The sequence below is a fragment of the Rhinopithecus roxellana genome, chromosome 13 (genome assembly GCF_007565055.1).
Source record: "Rhinopithecus roxellana isolate Shanxi Qingling chromosome 13, ASM756505v1, whole genome shotgun sequence".
Taxonomy (NCBI): Eukaryota; Metazoa; Chordata; class Mammalia; order Primates; family Cercopithecidae; genus Rhinopithecus; species Rhinopithecus roxellana.
In genome coordinates this window covers 10,103,398-10,119,862 of record NC_044561.1, presented here as the reverse complement: position 1 = coordinate 10,119,862, position 16,465 = coordinate 10,103,398, and the positions used below count along the sequence as shown (strand labels likewise).

At 46.3% G+C, this 16,465-nt stretch overlaps 1 protein-coding gene across 2 annotated transcripts in view; it reads left to right on the top strand.

Annotated features, from left to right (window-relative positions):
* The window catches only part of CRKL (CRK like proto-oncogene, adaptor protein), a 37,292-nt gene that overhangs the window by 5,801 nt on the left and 15,026 nt on the right, over positions 1–16,465 (top strand). For both annotated transcript variants that reach the window (XR_004052743.1, XM_010368983.2), the window contains exon 2: positions 11,472–11,937. Coding sequence is in view for 1 of the 2 variants with exons in the window: in XM_010368983.2 (XP_010367285.1) it covers positions 11,472–11,937 (466 nt within the window). In the remaining variant the exon portion in view is untranslated. The remainder of the gene's footprint in view (positions 1–11,471; positions 11,938–16,465) is intronic.

Here is a 16,465-nt window from a genome sequence, read left to right as displayed (position 1 = left end):
CGATCTTGGCTCACTGCAACCTCCGCCTCCCGGGTTCAAGCGATTCTCCTGCCTCAGCCTCCCGAGTAGCTGGGACTACAGTACCACACCTGGCTAATTTTTGTATTTTTAGTGGAGATGGGGTTTCACCATGTTGAGCAGGATGGTTTGTATCTCTTAACCTCAGGGGATCTGCCTGCCTCGGCCTCCCAAAGTGCTGGGATTACAGGCATGAGCCACTGCGCCTGGCTACTAAAAAAAAAAAAATTTAAATGTCAGCTGTGCTTAGTGGCTCATGCCTGTAATCCCAGCACTTCGGGAGGTTAAGGCAGGAGGATTGCTAGAGCCCAGGAGTTCGAGACCAGCCCTAGCAAGATAGTGAGACCCCATTCCTATAAAAAAATTTAAAAATTAACTGAGCATGGTGTCATGTGCCTTTAAGTCCCAGCTACTTGGGAGGCTGAAGTGGAAGGATTGCTTGAGCTTGGGAAGTCGAGGCTGTAGTGAGCCATGATCGTGCCACTGCACTTCAGCCTGGGCAACAGAGCCAGACCTTGTCTCAAAAAATGAATGAATGAATGTAAGTTGTATGTATTTAATTTCCATGCATGGTAAAGCAGCTGTGGGAGAACCGAGAAAGGGTGCTTAGTCTAACCTGAGAGCCCAGAAAAGGAGCCTCACACACCTGTGAAGTAGAAGCCAATCCCTGAAGGGACAGGAGGAAACAAGCATGTTTGTGCCTCCTCCTTATATCCCCTGTTCTAAATATTTAAGAACTCAAATCTAGACTTCCATAATTGGGAATAGGGGAAAGGATTGCCAGTAATTTTAATCAGCATAGAATTCAACACTGTGAATAAACCCCTTTGCATTTCTCCTGACCAGTAGTTAAAATCATATGAATTTGATTCAGATAAAATACAAGAATATGGCCAGGCACAGCGGCTTACACCTATAATCCCAGCACTTTGGGAGGCCAAGGCGGGCGGATTGCCTGAGTGCAGGAGTTTGAGACCAGCCTGGGGAACATGGTGAAACCCCGTCTCTACTAAAATGCAAAAAATTAACCGGGCATGGTGGCGTGCACCTGTAGTACCAGCTACTCGGGAGGCTAAGGCAGGAGAATCACTTGAATCGAGGAGGGGTGAGGGTGGTGGAAGTTGCAGTGAGCCGAGATCGTGCAGCTGGACTCCATCCTGGGCGACAGAGGGAGACTCTCTCCAAAAAAACAAACAAAAGCCAAGAACACTGTCATTATGCTGAGAATGGAATCTTGTCCAGTTAAGAATTGTGTTCCCAGCTGGGCGTGGTGGCTCATGCCTGTAATCCCAGCACTGTGGGAGGCTGAGGTGGGCGGATCACGAGGTCAGGAGATCAAGACCATCCTGGCCAACATGGTGAAACTCCATCTCTACTAAAAATACAAAAATTAACTGGGTGTGGTGGCATGCACCTGTAGTCCCAGCTACTCTGGAGGCTGAGACAGGAGAATCGCTTGAACCCGGGAGCCTGAGGTTGCAGTGAGCCAAGATTGCGCCACTGCACTCCAGTTTGGGCAACAGAGTGACACTTCGTCTTGAAAAAACAAAAACATTTTAATTATTTCAGATAAGTAAAAGGGGACACAGCCTATTAGTGGGGAGTTCAGATTTACTTGAGTTGAATCTGAGCTAAAATCATAACAGGTTAGGTGGGGCCACTAGGCACATATCAGCTCACCTGGAATGAACGTGTGAAGAGGCTTCGAAGGCACACTCAACAGTATTCGAATTCTGTCACACCAATTTTCTGATAGAATTAAACCATAGTTAGGTAATTGAAATATCCGAGCTTTGTGCTTTCGGAAACAAAAAAGGAGGGAAATTGGAAAGGGAATTTCTTTGATATGTGGAGGCCTACTATATACCAAAACTCACTGCTAGACTCTTGGCATCTAATGGAAGTAAACCATGTTTTTGTTTTTGTTTTTTGTCTTTGAGAAGCTTGGTCTATTGAAAAAATTAAAATAGAATGCCATGATAGCTTAAAAGCAATGGTGATCAACTGTACCTGAGAGGTGGAGAAAGGCTTGAAAGAGGAGATGCTCTTCAACTGATTCTTTAAGGATGAGAACAAGTATACGAGGTAGAAGAGATGGTGGCAGTGCCTGCTGGTAAAGACACAGTTATAATTAATGTAAATGATGGGCAGGAACCTAGGAAGGAATGTTTATCATTCCAATTTGTAAAGGGCCTCCTGTGCCTTGTAAATGAGTTTAACAATGGGAGCCATCTAAGGTTTTTAAAAAGAGAACTGTCACATTTTAAAAGGAGAACTCATGAGTTTTACTTTTGAGAAACTGCTCTGGGTGGGGAAAGATCTGAAGGACTAATTCTCTGTTACTGGAGAGGGACCCTGAGAAGCTGAGCCAAGATCAAATGCCACAGGAATGTAAAGTGGCACATAGAAGGTGAGAGAAGAGGTATGATGACTTCACAGAGGATTGAGTGGTACCTTTGAGAGAAAAAGGGATGAGGGTTGGGGGGTGATTCTTTTCAACAGGAAGAATCTTTCTTTGAGGTACCTTCTGGAAGCTAGGTGGTATTCAGCAATCTGATGGGTTTGTTATTGAGAAGAGAGGTAAGGGCTGAATACACATAGTTTTGGGAATCTCAGCTTAGATAGGATCACCCAGAATGAGCAGGCAGAACAGGAATAAGTAGAAGAAGAGAAGCTGTGGAAGGAGAGGCAGCCGCAAGCATAGGAGGAAGAGCCATTAGTGATGGCCTGAAAGCCCAGGGACGGAAGGAAGGGGACCCTGGCGTTAAATGCTGGTCAGTGATAAAGAATGGTGGTTACTGGCTGGGCGTGGTGGTTCACGCCTATAATCCTAGCACCTTGGGAGGCCAAGGCAGGTGGATTGCCTGAACTCAGGAGTTTGAGACCAGCCTGGGCAACATGGTGAAACCCCATCTCTACTAAGTTATAAAAAATTAGCCGGGCGTGGTGGTGTGTGCCTGTAGTCCCAGCTACTCAGGAGACTGAGGCAGGAGAATCGCTTGAACCTGGGAGGCAGAGGTTGCTGTGAGCCAAGATGGTACCACTGCACTCCAGCTTGGATGACAGAGCAAGACTCTATCTCAAAAAAAAAGAAGAATGGTGGTTAAAAGTAGTTGCACTAGAGAAGTACTTAGCTTGTCTTGGAATTTAATTTTTTTTTTTTGAGACAGTGTTGCTCTGTCGCCCAGACTGGAGTGCAGTGGTGTGATCTCGGCTCACTGCAACCTCCACCTCCCAGGTTCAAGTGATTCTCCTGCCTCAGCCTCCCGAGTAGCTGGGATTGCAGGCACCCACCACCACGCCCGGCTAATTCTTTTTTTTTTTTTTTTTTTTTTTTGAGACGGAGTCTCGCTCTGTCGCCCAGGCTAGAGTGCGGTGGTGCAGTCTCGGCTCACTGCAATCTCCACCTCCCAGGTTTACGCCATTCTCCTGCCTCAGCCTCCCCAGTAGCTGGGACTACAGGCGCCTGCCACCTCGCCTGGCTAGTTTTTTGTATTTTTTTTTTAGTAGAGACGGGGTTTCACTGCGCCCGGCCTAATTCTTGTATTTTTAGTAGAGATAGGGTTTCACCACATTGGACCAGGCTGGTCTCTAACTCCTGACCTCAGGTGATCCACCTGCCTCGGCCCCCTAATGTGCTGGGATTACAGGCATGAGCCAGCCACTGCACCTAGCTGAAATTAATTTTTCTACCGGTGTTTTTTATTTATTTTTAACTGTGAAATATTTCATACATAGAAAAGAGTAAGGCGGCCGTGTGCGGTGGCTCACACCTGTAATCTCAGCACTTTGGGAAGCCAAGACAGGTGGATCACTTGAGGTCAGGAGTTCGAGACCAGCCTGGCCAACGTGGTGAAACCCCATCTCTACTAAAAAGACAAAAATTAGCCAGACATGGTGGTAGGCACCTGTAATCCCAGCTACTTGGGAGGCTGAGGCAGGAGAATTGCTTGAACCTGGGAGGTGGAGGTTGCAGCAAATTGAGACTGCACCACTACACTCCAGTCTGGGTAACAGAGCGAGACTCTGTCTCAAAAAAAAAAAAAAAAAAAAAAGAGTAAGGCTGGGCACGTTGGCTCATGCCTGTAATCCCAGCACTTTGGGAGGCTGAGGGACGCAGATCACTTGAGGTAAGGAGTTTAAGACCAGCCTGGCCAACATGTAAAACCCATCTTTGTTAAAAATACAAAATTAGCCGGGCAGTAGTGGGGACTTGTAATCCCAGCTACTGGGGAGGCTTAGGCATGAGAATCGCTTGAACCCGGGAGGCGGAGGTTGTGGTGAGTCGAGATCACACCACTACACTCGAGCCTGGGCAATAGAGAGACTCAGTCTCAAAAAAAAAAGAAAAAAAGAAAAAAAGTATATGTAAATTGGGTGTGGTGGCATGCACCTGTAGTCCCAAATACTGGGGAGGTTGAGGTAGGAAGATTGTTTGAGCCCAGGAGTTCAAGACCAGCCTGGGCAACATAAACCCCCATCTCTGCAAAAAATTAAGGGTTAGCTGGGCATGGTGGCTCATGCCTGTAGTCCCAGCTACACGGGAGGCTGATGTGGGAGAATCACTTGAGCCTGGGAGGTCAAGGCTATAGTGAGCCATGATCGTACTGCTGCACTGCAGCCTGGGCAACAGAGCAAGACACTGTCTCAAAAAATTAAAAAAAAACAAACAAAAAAACTATCATCACTGTGCTCCCTTTAAAAAAAAAAAAAAAATAGAACATTGGCCAGGCGTGGTGGCCCAGACTGTAATCCCAGGACTCGGGGAGGCCGAGGTGGGAAGATCGCTTGAGCGCAGGAGTTCAAGACCAGCTTGGGCAACATGGCAAGAACCTGTTTCTACAAAAAATACAAAAATTAATCGGATGTGGTGGCATGCACCTGTAGTCCCAGCTACGCAGAAGGCTGAGTTGGGAAGATCGCTTGAGCTTTGGAGGTTGAGGCTGCAGTGGGCCATGATTATGCTTCTGCACTCCAGCCTGAGCAACAGAATGAGATCCCATCTCAAAAAAAAAAAAAAAAGAATATTACCAGCACCTTTGAAATTTCCTTTTTCCAGAATTTGATTGCATTGGTTCTTAGCATGCATAAGGAGATTTTAAGCTTAGAACATACTAAAACTTGGTTTAAACATGTTTTGTGTATGGTTTATACATGTAGAAACTGAGAATGCTTTTTTTTTTTTTTTTTTTTTGGGAGACAGAGTCTTGCTCTGTCGCCCAGGCTGGAGTGCAGTGGCCGGATCTCAGCTCACTGCAAGCTCCGCCTCCTGGGTTCACGCCATTCTCCTGCCTCAGCCTCCCAAGTAGCTGGGACTACAGGCGCCCGCCACCTCGCCCGGCTAGTTTTTTGTATTTTTTTTTAGTAGAGACGGGGTTTCACCGTGTTAGCCAGGATGGTCTCGATCTCCTGACCTCGTGATCCACCTGTCTCGGCTTCCCAAAGTGCTGGGATTACAGGCTTGAGCCACCGCGCCCTGCCTGAGAATGCTTTTAACCAAAAGAGCCGAGAGATTCATTATCATCAGATGAGAAAATTCAGTTACGAATTAGTTGTCTGGGGCTTTGCTGCTGAAAGTGTGCAGTGGACAATAAGCAAAAAGTGGAAGTATGGTCGGGAGTGTTTGGATGGGCTTGGAAAACCCTGTACATTTTATTTTATTTTTATTTATTTTTTTTGAGGCGGAGTCTCGCTCTGTTGCCGTGGCTGGAGTGCAGTGGCGTGATCTCGGCTCACTGCAAGCTCTGCCTCCTAGGTTCACACCATTCTCCTGCCTCAGCCTCTCTGAGTAGCTGGTACTACAGGTGCCCACCACCACGCTTGGCTAATTTTTTGTATTTTTAGTAGAGATGGGGTTTTACCGTGGTCTCGATTTGCTGACCTTGTGATCTGCTCGCCTCAGCCTCCCAAAGTGCTGGGATTACAGGCGTGAGCCACTGCGCCTGGCCAATAATTTTTGTACAGTGTACTGGAGCTAAGAATGATTATTTATTTATTTTTGAGATGGAGTCTCACTCTGTTGCTCAGGCTGGAGTTCAGTGGTGCAATCTCGGCTTACTGCAACCTCTGCCTCCTGGGTTCAAGCGATTCTCGTGCCTCAGTCTCCCGAGTAGCTGGGACTGCAGGCATGTGCCACCACGCCTGGCTAATTTTTTGTATTTTTAGTAAAGATGGGGTTTCACCATGTTGGCCAGGTTGGTCTCAAACTCCTGACCTCAGGTGATCTGCCCACCTCGGCCTCCCAAAGTGCTGGGATCACAGGTGTGAGCCACCGCACAAGGCCTGATTATTTTATTTTTGAAGAGTTTAAGAGAATTTGTGACAAAGACCGTATGAAGACTGCAAAGCCTAAAATGGATACCATCTGACCCTTTATGAACATTTGGCGACCTTTGAAAGGCCTTGGTCAGCCCAGCTCCTGTTATGTGCCTGTGTGGCGTAATGCATGTGTGCACTGAGGGCTGTGAGAAGACTGGGTAGGGGAACATTTGAATGAACTTACTGGGCTGTAGTCTATTTTATTTATTTATTTTTGAGTCAGAGTCTTGTTCTGTGGCCAAGGTGAGAGTGTAGTGGTGCCACCTAGGTTCACTGCAACCTCCACCTCCCAGGCTCAAGTGATTCTTGTGCCTCAGCTTCCTGAGTAGCTGAGATTAGAGGTGTGTGCCACCATGTCCGGCTACTTTTTTTTTTTTTTAATTAAAAAGTAAACTTTAATGTCAAAAATGCAAACTTGGGGAGGGCAGAAAGATCATACACAAGGTAGCTCCTGGGCTTAAGGGATCCTCCTGCCTCAGCCTCCCAAAGTGCTAGGATTACAGGCATTAGCCATCATGCTTGGCCTCTAGTCTGTTTCTTTCGTTTTTTCTTTCTTTTTTTGATACAGTCTTACTCTATTGCTCAAGCTGGAGTGCCGTGGCACAGTCTCAGCCCACTACAACCTCTGCCTCCTGGGTTCAAGCAAATCTGCCTCAGCCCAATCTGCCTGCCTTGGCCTCCCAAAGTGCTGGGATTATAGGCATGAGCCACTGCCCCCGGCCTCTAGTGTATTTCTAATGGAGAACCAAATACATGAACCTGTGTTCAGCAGAATCATTCAACTTCAAGGGGAGCAGCTTTCTGTGCATCACCTCCTTAGCTTGTTCTCCTGACCTTTAGCAAAACTCCTTCCTTTGAGTACTCCTTGACCCTATCAGCTTCTGTTGGGGCACATGTTTGTTGTTATTGTTGTTGAGACTGAGTCCTGCTCTGTCACTCAGGCTGGAGCGCAGTGACTCATGCGACCTCTACCTCCCAGGTTCAAGTGATTCTCCTGCCTCTGCCTCCTGAGTAGCTGGGCTTATGGACTCACAGTACTACACCAGGCTAATTTTTGTATTTTCAGTAGAGATGGCGTTTCACCATGTTGGCCAGGTTGGTCTTGAACTTCTGACCTCAAATGATCCACCTGCCTCGGCCTCCCAAAAGGGCTGGGATTACAGATGTGTGCCACCATGCCCGGCTGAGACACATGTTAATTATACTGTGTTCTCTCATTTGCCTTCCTCTGTTAAATTCAGTCTTTTGAGAGGAGGAACTTGGTTTTATTTACTTTTTTTGTCTTCTAAATTCTTCCTTTTTTTTTTTTTTTTTTTTTGAGATGGAGTTTCGCTCTTGTAGCTTAAGCTGGAGGCTCACTGCAACCTTTGTTTCCAGTTTTCAAGCGATTCTCCTGCCTCAGCCTCCCGAGCAGCTGGAACTACAGGCGTGCACCACAATACTTTGCTAATTTTTTGTATGTTCAGTAGAGGTGGGGTTTCACCATGTTGGCCAGGCTGGTCTCAAACTCCTGACCTCAGGTGATCTGCCTGCCTTGGCCTCCCAAAATGCTGGGGTGACAGAGCCATCCTCCCACCTCAGCCCCCCTAGTAGTTGGGACTACAGGTGCAGAACAAAGCACAGCATCTGGCTCCCAAATTCTTAGTACATAATAGGGCCAGTGGATACCTGGGTAAATGGATTTCATCAGTGTTAATCCCCCACTGAAGCTGTATTAAGTGTTGTTCTCTTGTAGGACTGCTTTTTTTTTTTTTTTTTTTTTTTGGTCACAGGGTCCTGCTCTGTTGTCTAGGCTGGAGTGCTAGATATGCGATCCCCACTCACTCAGCTTCTGCTTCCCAGGCTCAAGTGATCCTCCCACATTAGCCGCCTCTGAGTAGCTGGGACCACAGGCTTGTACCACCTTGTCTGGCTAGTTTTTGTATTTTTGTAGAGACAGTTTCAGAGACAGGGTGGTCTCGAACTCCTGAGCTCAAAGTGTGGGATTACAGGAGTGAACCACCACACACAGCCAGGATTAACGGCTTTTTTTTTTTTTTTTTTTTTTTGAGACAGTGCCTTGCTCTGTTGCCCAGGCTGGAGTGCAGTGGCGTGATCTCGGCTTACTGCAAACTCTGCCTCCCAGGTTGACACCATTCTCCTGCCTCAGCCTCCCGAGTAGCTGCGACTACAGGCGCGTGCCACGCCCGGCTAATTTTTTGTATCTTTAGTAGAGAGACAGGGTTTCACTCTGTTAGCCGGGATGGTCTCAATCTCCTGACCTTGTGATCTGCCCACTTCGGCCTCCCAAAGTGCTGGGATTACAGGCGTGAACCACCACGCACTGGCTAACTGCTTTTAACTATACAAATAATAAAATACTCTTGGATGGAGTCTTAAGGTGGAACTGACTGTGCTCTTAATAGTGTCTGAAATTTATATGGTGCTTACTAGACTCTTCACAGGATCTCTATGGCTCTTCAAATAGCAGGGGCTGGGTGTGATGGCTCACACCTGTAATCCCAACACTTTGGGAAGCCAAGGTGGGAGAATTGCTTGAGGCTAGAAGTTCAAGACAAGCCTCGAAAACATAGTGATACCCCCATCTCTACAGAAATTTTAAAAATTGGCTGTGTGTGGTGGCAACTGCCTCTAGTCGCAGCTGCTCAGGAGGCTGAAGTGGGAGAATCACTTGAACCTGGGAGGTGGAAGCTACAGTGAGCTGTAGTTGTGCCCCTGTACTCCAGCCAGGATGACAGCAAGACCCTGTCTCAAAAAAAGAGAAAAATAGAAGCAGGGATGTACTTGAAGGGTATGTGTGTGTTCATGTGGTTATATTGAATGCTTGGTGCTGGTCGGTAATTTTGAATGCTTCACATGCATTATGCCATTCTCATACACCTGACAGATGCAGGGTTCATCCCTAAGGCTGATTAGCTCATTATGAGTGAGGAGTCTAGAACCAGACTCCCTGAGTTCAAGTCTAACCTCTTCTTTGGCTCCTCATTTGTAAAATGGAAATAACAGCTTCTACCTCACAGGGTTGCTGTGACTATTAAATAATGTAATATCTTCAAACACCGTAAACTATGCCTAGCATAGATAATAAGTATGATCTCTTTATTATTACTCCTGTTCCTACTACTCTTGCTAGCTATTTATTTTTTGTTTTGTTTTATTTTATTTTTTTGAGACAGAGTGTCGCTCTGTCGCCCAGGCTGGAGTGCAGTGGCGCAATCTCAGCTCACTGCAAACTCTGCCTCCCGGGTTCACGCCATTCTCCTGCCTCAGCCTCCTGAGTAGCTGGGATTACAGGCGCCCACCACCACACCTGGCTAATTTTTTGTATTTTTAGTAGAGACGGGGTTTCACCGTGTTAGCCAGGATGGTCTTGATCTCCTGACCTTGTGATGTGCCCGCCTCGGCCTCCCAGAGTGCTGGGATTACAGATCTGAGCCACTGTGCCCGGCCTCTTATTTATTTATGTTTTGAGACAGAGTCTTGTTCTGTTGTCCAGGCTGGAGTGTAATGGTGCAGTCATAGCTCCCTGCAGCTTCTAACTCCTGGGCTCAAGTAATGCTCCTGTCTCAGCCTCTTGAGTATCTGGGACCCCAGGTGTGTGCCACCATGCCCAGCTAATTTTTTGTCTTTTTAGTAGAGACAAAGTTTTGATATGTTGAACAGGCAGGTCTCCAAGTGATCTGCCCGCCTTGGCCTCCCAAAGTGCTAGGATTACAGTTCTGAGCCACTACTCCTGGTGGATTTATTATTTTTAACTTGGCAAGTCTGTAAGCCCTTTTTTGTTCCTTTTTTTTCAAGGGGCCAGAGGTAGAGGCCTTTGTCATTTTCTGTGTGTCCAGGGAAGTGTGCAGGATGTATAAGCCATAGATTAGGAGCGGGAGGAAGAGTGTGTGGTGGTTGTGTCAAGGGTCCAAAGGAAGGCAGCTTCCGAACTTACTTGAGATTATAAAAATAAATTTAAACCAGGTATCTCTGTGTAATCAAAAGGTTTCTATAAAACAGAGATGAAGTGTATGTGTGTGTATATACTTGTAATTTGAAAAGACATTCAGAATAGTAAATTTTGGGACAATACAGACTACAAAAATTACAGCATGATAGAACCTTCTTAACTACTAAGAATATAGAAAGGAAAATAAGGCCTGGCATGGTGGCTCACACCTGTAATCCCAGCACTTTGGGAGGCTGAGGCAGGTGGATCACCTGAGGCCAGGAATTTGAGAACAGCCTGGACAACATGCCAAAATCCTGTCTCTACTAAAAACACAAAATTTATCTGGGCATGGTGTTGCACATCTGTAATCTCAGCTAGTCAGAAGGCTGAGGCAGAAGAATCACTTGAACACCGGAGGTAGGGGTTGCAGTGAACTGAGATTGCGCCACTGCACTCCACCTGGGTGACAGAGCAAGATTCTGTCTCAAAAAAAAAAAAAAGTCTGGGCTCAGTGGCTCACACCTGTAATCCCAGCACTTTGGGAGGCCGAGGCAGGTGGATCACGAGGTCAGGAGATCGAGGCCATCCTGGCTAACAAGGTGAAATTCCATCTCTACTAAAAATAGAAAAAATTAGCGGGGCATGGTGGCATGTGCCTGTAGTCCCAGCTACTCAGGAGGCTGAGGCAGGAGAATTGCTTGAACTTGGGAGGCAGAGGTTGCAGTGAGCTGAGATCCTGCCACTGCTCTCCAGCCTGGGCAACAGAGCAAGACTCCGTCTCCAAAAAAAAAATGTAGGGGCCAGGTGTGGTGGCTCATGCCTGTAATCCCCAGCACTTTGGGAGGCCGAGGCGCGTGGATCACCCAATGTCAGGAGTTGAAGACCAACTTGGCCAACATGGTGAAAACCCTTCTCTACTAAAAATACCAAAAAAAATTACCCGGGCATGGTGGTGGGTGCCTGTAACCCCAGCTACTCGGGAGGCTGGAGAATCACTTGAACCTGGGAGGCAGAAGTTGCAGTGAGCTGAGATCACGCTATTGCACTCCAGCCTGGGCCACAAGAGCGAAACTTGTCTCAAAAAAAAAAAAAAAAAAAGGAAAATAATTTATTGTAGAGGAGAGTGGTTTATTAAGAAGTTTGACAGGCACTGGCTTAGAGTAAGATTTTTCTCTTATAGTAATTTTCTCTCTCTCTTAAGGTATCCAAGCCCACCAATGGGCTCTGTCTCAGCACCCAACCTGCCTACAGCAGAAGATAACCTGGAATATGTACGGACTCTGTATGATTTTCCTGGAAATGATGCCGAAGACCTGCCCTTTAAAAAGGGTGAGATCCTAGTGATAATAGAGAAGCCTGAAGAACAGTGGTGGAGTGCCCGAAACAAGGATGGCCGGGTTGGGATGATTCCTGTCCCTTATGTCGAAAAGCTTGTGAGATCCTCACCACACGGAAAGCATGGAAATAGGAATTCCAACAGTTATGGGATCCCAGAACCTGCTCATGCATACGCTCAACCTCAGACCACAACTCCTCTACCTGCAGTTTCCGGTTCTCCTGGGGCAGCAATCACCCCTTTGCCATCCACACAGAATGGACCTGTCTTTGCGAAAGCAATCCAGAAAAGAGTACCCTGTGCTTATGACAAGACTGCCTTGGCATTAGAGGTAAAATCTGTTCAGACTAGCTTTTTGGGTCCTTTGACATTTGGTTTTAATTTTTAGTTTTAGTTTCTGCTCATTTAAGCTTATATTCATGGAATTAGAGCACTAGATGATTTTGGAAGATATGCACTGGTAGCATTTCATTTTTAAATTTTTTTACAGAGACAAAGTCTCTGTTAAAAAGAGTTGTTTGCCCAGGCTGATCTCGACATCCTGGCCTCAAGCAAATCCTCCTACCTCAACCTCCCATAGTAGTGGGGTGACAGATGTGAGCCACTGTGCCTGGCCTGTTATTAGTGTTTCACAGCTTGTTTTGTTCTTTCCTATTCTTTGTTTGTCCCACATTCTCTGCCTCCTTGCTCTTTTTTGTTCCCAAAGCCTAACAGATTTAGTTTTGCAGTCATTGGTTTTTCTTCCAGTAAGGAAAGATAATAATTAAGGAAGACCCATGACCTAGAGGCAAAATCAACATACAGATACATAGCCACTTGTATGGTTCTGTATTTCTAACCTTGGAATCAGTTGAGAAATATGAAAATGTCTTAGAATTTCTCTTGAACTTGGTAGAGGAATTAATTTTTTTTGAGACAGAGTCTTGCTCTGTCGCCCAGGCTGGAGTGCAGTGGCGCGATCTCTGCTCACTGCATGCTCCGCCTCCCGGGTTCATGCCATCTCCTACCTCAGTCTCCCGAGTAGCTGGGACTACAGACACCTGTCACTATGCCCGGCTAATTTTTTGTATTTTTAGTAGAGATGGGGTTTCACCATATTAGCCAGGATGGTCTCGATCTCCTGACCTCGTGATCCACCTGCCTTGGCCTCCCAAAGTGCTGGTATTACAGGCGTGAGCCACCGTGCCCAGCCCAGGAATGATTTTTTTTTTGAGATGGAGTCTCGCTTTGTCACCCAGGCTCCAGCACAGTGGCATGATCTTGGCTCATTGCAACCTCCACCTCCCGGGTTCAAATGATTATCCTGCCTCAGCCTCCCGAGTAGCTGGGATTACAGGTGCCTGCCAGCATACCCATCGAATTTTTGTATTTTTAGTAGAGATGGGGTTTCAACATGTTGGCCAGGCTGGTCTTGAACTCCTGACCTCAGGCAATCTGCCTGCCTCGGCCTCCCAAAGTACTGGGATTACAGATGTGTATGACTACGCCCAGCCATAGAGGAATGATTTTAAAATACATCAGCCCTTGCTTGTTATAGGTTTTGTAAATTAGAATAGCATGAAATAGAAGTTGAGCGTTTTAATTATGAAGTCATTTTGTTTTCTTTTTCTTTTTCTTTTTCTTTTTTTTTTTTTGAGACAGAGTCTTGCTCTGTTGCCTTGTTGCCTAAGCTGGAGTGCAGTGGTGTGATCTTGGCTCACTGCAACCTCCGCCTCCTGAGTTCAAGAGATTCTCCTGCCTCAGCCTCCCAAGTAGCTGGGACTACAGGCACGCACCATCATGCCCGGCTAATTTTTGTATTTTTAGTAGAGATGGGGGTTTCACCATGTTGGCCAGGCTGGTCTGGAATTCCTGACCTCAGGTGATCCGCCTGCCTCAGCCTCCCCAAGTGCTGGGATGACAGGCGTGAGCCTCCGCACTCGGCCACGTCATTTTCTTCTAACTAAACATCACTTTTTAAAAAGACTCTTTCTCAGCTGGGCACAGTGGCTCATGCCTGTAATCCCAGCACTTTGGGAGAGCGAAGCTGGTGGATAACTTGAGGTCTGGAGTTTGAGACCAGCCTGGCCAACATGATGAAACCCTATCTCTACCAAAAAATACAAAAATTAGCCAGACGTGGTGGGCACACGCCTATAGCCTCAGCTACTCAGGAGACTGAGGTGGAACAATTGCTTGAACCGGGGAATTAGAAGTTGCAATGAGCCGAGATCATGCCACTGCATTTAAGCCTGGGCAATAGGGTGAGACCCTATCTCAAAAAAAGAGGGGGAGAATGTTAAGAGAGATCCCAAGTGCAATTCAGAAGGATGAAGTAAGGGACCTTGTCGTTTCAAAAAAAACAAATCCTGACTCACCAAACAGCCTGCCCACAGATAAAAGTTATCTAGAATTGGTTTGTCCATAGGTTGTCCTCAATGTTTTTTTGTTTGTTTTGTTTTGTTTTGAAATGGAGTTTCGCTCTTGTTACCCAGGCTGGAGTGCAATGGCACCATCTTGGCTCACCGCAACCTCCGCCTCCTGGATTCAAGCGATTCTCCTGCGTCAGCCTCCAGAGTAGCTGGGATTACAGGCATGCACCACCATGCCCAGCTAATTTTTTGTATTTTTAGTAGAGACGGGTTTCTCCATGTTGGTCAGGCTGGTCTCAAACTCCTGACATCAGGTGATCTGCCCGCCTCGGCCTCCCAAAGTGCTGGGATTACAGGTGTGAGCCACCATGCCTGGCCCTCAGTTTTTCTTTGGACCAGTAGTAGTATCTGAATGAACTGCACCTGAAGGTTTGTTTCAGTGTTTGATTTTTGTCTCCCTTTCATGTTGGCTATAAGGAAAGAAGGAGCATCTGAGGCTGTGGTGGGGGTCAGGGACTGAGTGGCTCCAGGTCTGAGGAGGCTGCCTCCACAGATAGGAGTGCTGGCTGAGCAGGCCTTCCAGCTTTCTTTCCTTACTTTTTTTTTTTTGAGATGGAGTCTCATTTGTTGCCTAAGCTGGAGTACACTTGGTATAATCTTGGCTCACTGCAACCTCTGCCTCCTGGGCTCAAGCAGTTCTTCTGCCTCAGCTTCTCAAGTAGCTGGGATTACAGGTGCCCGCCACCACACCTGGCTGTTTTTAGTAGAGATGGGGTTTCACTATGTTGGCCAGGCTGGTCTTGAACTCCTGGCCTCTGATCCTCTACCCGCCTCAGCCTCCCAGAGTGCTCGGATGACAGGCGTGAGCCACTGCGCCTGGTCAGGCCTTCCAGCTTTCTCACCCCAACACAGACCGGCCTAGGCACAGGTGCATGCCTCTGGCCTGGTCTACACCTCAGCACCTTAGAATAACATGGGATGCTCTGGGCTGTTAATATGTTGTAGCATGCATTGTGTTTTCAGCATTTTGAGGCATTTTCACGTCCGTCATAGCATAGGATTGGGGAGCTAGGAGTCAGAGTGGGTGTGACTCGTGTGTGTTGGCAGCTGTCGTTGAGAACCTTGAAGGTGGAGGCTCCCAGTCAGAATTTTAGGTACCTCCCTGTTGACCTCTGGCTCTAGGATTGTGTGTTTTAGAAACCTGTATCTAGTGTGCATGCGTGTGTGCTCACTGGAGCGAGTACTAGGAGGTTGTAGGGAGGAACATCAGGTATTACAGAAGGGATCATTTAGAGCTTGGTGCGTGGGTGGATAGGTAGGTGCCCGAGACGGGTCAGGAGTAGGAGGAAGGAAGCCCAGTTAATGATTGTGTATTTTAAGATAACCTACATACTTGGCCATTACATAGCTCCTAGTCTCTCTGGCCCCAGAGAGAGGTTCTCCACACCTGAGCCTCATGACACTAACCCAGCCAGCTGAGCTTCAGCAAATGGTTTGTTTCGTGCTTGAATGAGAGAGAATGTAAATAGGACCTGAGAAATAGACCTTTACCAATTCCATTTAATGGTATTTCGCTTTCTGTATGTTTAAATGAAACTTTAGGTTATAGCATAAGTAAAATTTTTTTTTTCCCCGAGATCAAGTGTCTGTCACTCAGGCTGGAGTGCAGTGGCGCCGATCTCCGCTCACTGCAACCTCCGCCTCATGGGTTTAAGTGATTCTCGTGCCTCAGCCTCCTGAGTAGCTGGGGTAAATATTTTTTTGATTGTTACCTTCTAAAACTATTATTAGGATAGTGGTGCCTGTCTGATCTTGTTAGAAACAACTCTTGGGACTTTTGCAATTAGGTTACTAGGAAAAGTATTAAAATTAAAATGAGAAACAGACAAGTAGGACAAAATGTGCCAATAATTGAAACTTCATTATTCCCCTAGATAGTATTATAGAGAACAATGATGGCCTAGGTGACTTTATTCCTTAAATTATTTTACAAGTTTTTTTTTTTTTTTAAATAAAACTTGATTTTCAAAAGAGTATTCCTGTAAGTAAAGAGGTATTTCAAAACCAGTCTGTGTTTAGCTATTTTCTTTTCTTGCTGACTTTTCTGCAAGAAGAGAGTTGATCCTGAGATTTGATTTGAAGGGGAATGCTTGGTATCTGTAAAGTGAGTAGAGCTTGTGTGATGAGACTAATATCACTGAATAGCTGTAGATAGGTGAGCATGCTGGGCAAAGGGCAAAAGTGGCAAAAGACAGCCAGGGCAGTGGGCTGTTGCCATATCACAAAGGGCTGAGGAGATTAACAATTTTCTTGCATTGCCTTCTTTTGAGTCATGAAACAGCCAGTTTCTCACAACTGACAAGGTCAGGTTTGCAGGCAATTTCTTTTTATTTATTAATTTTTAAATTTAGAATAAATGCTTGACTCTCATGTAATAATATCATTCGCATTCATTTGCATTCCAGTATACTTTTCTCACTAAAAAGAAAGGGAAGAAATATCTTAGCA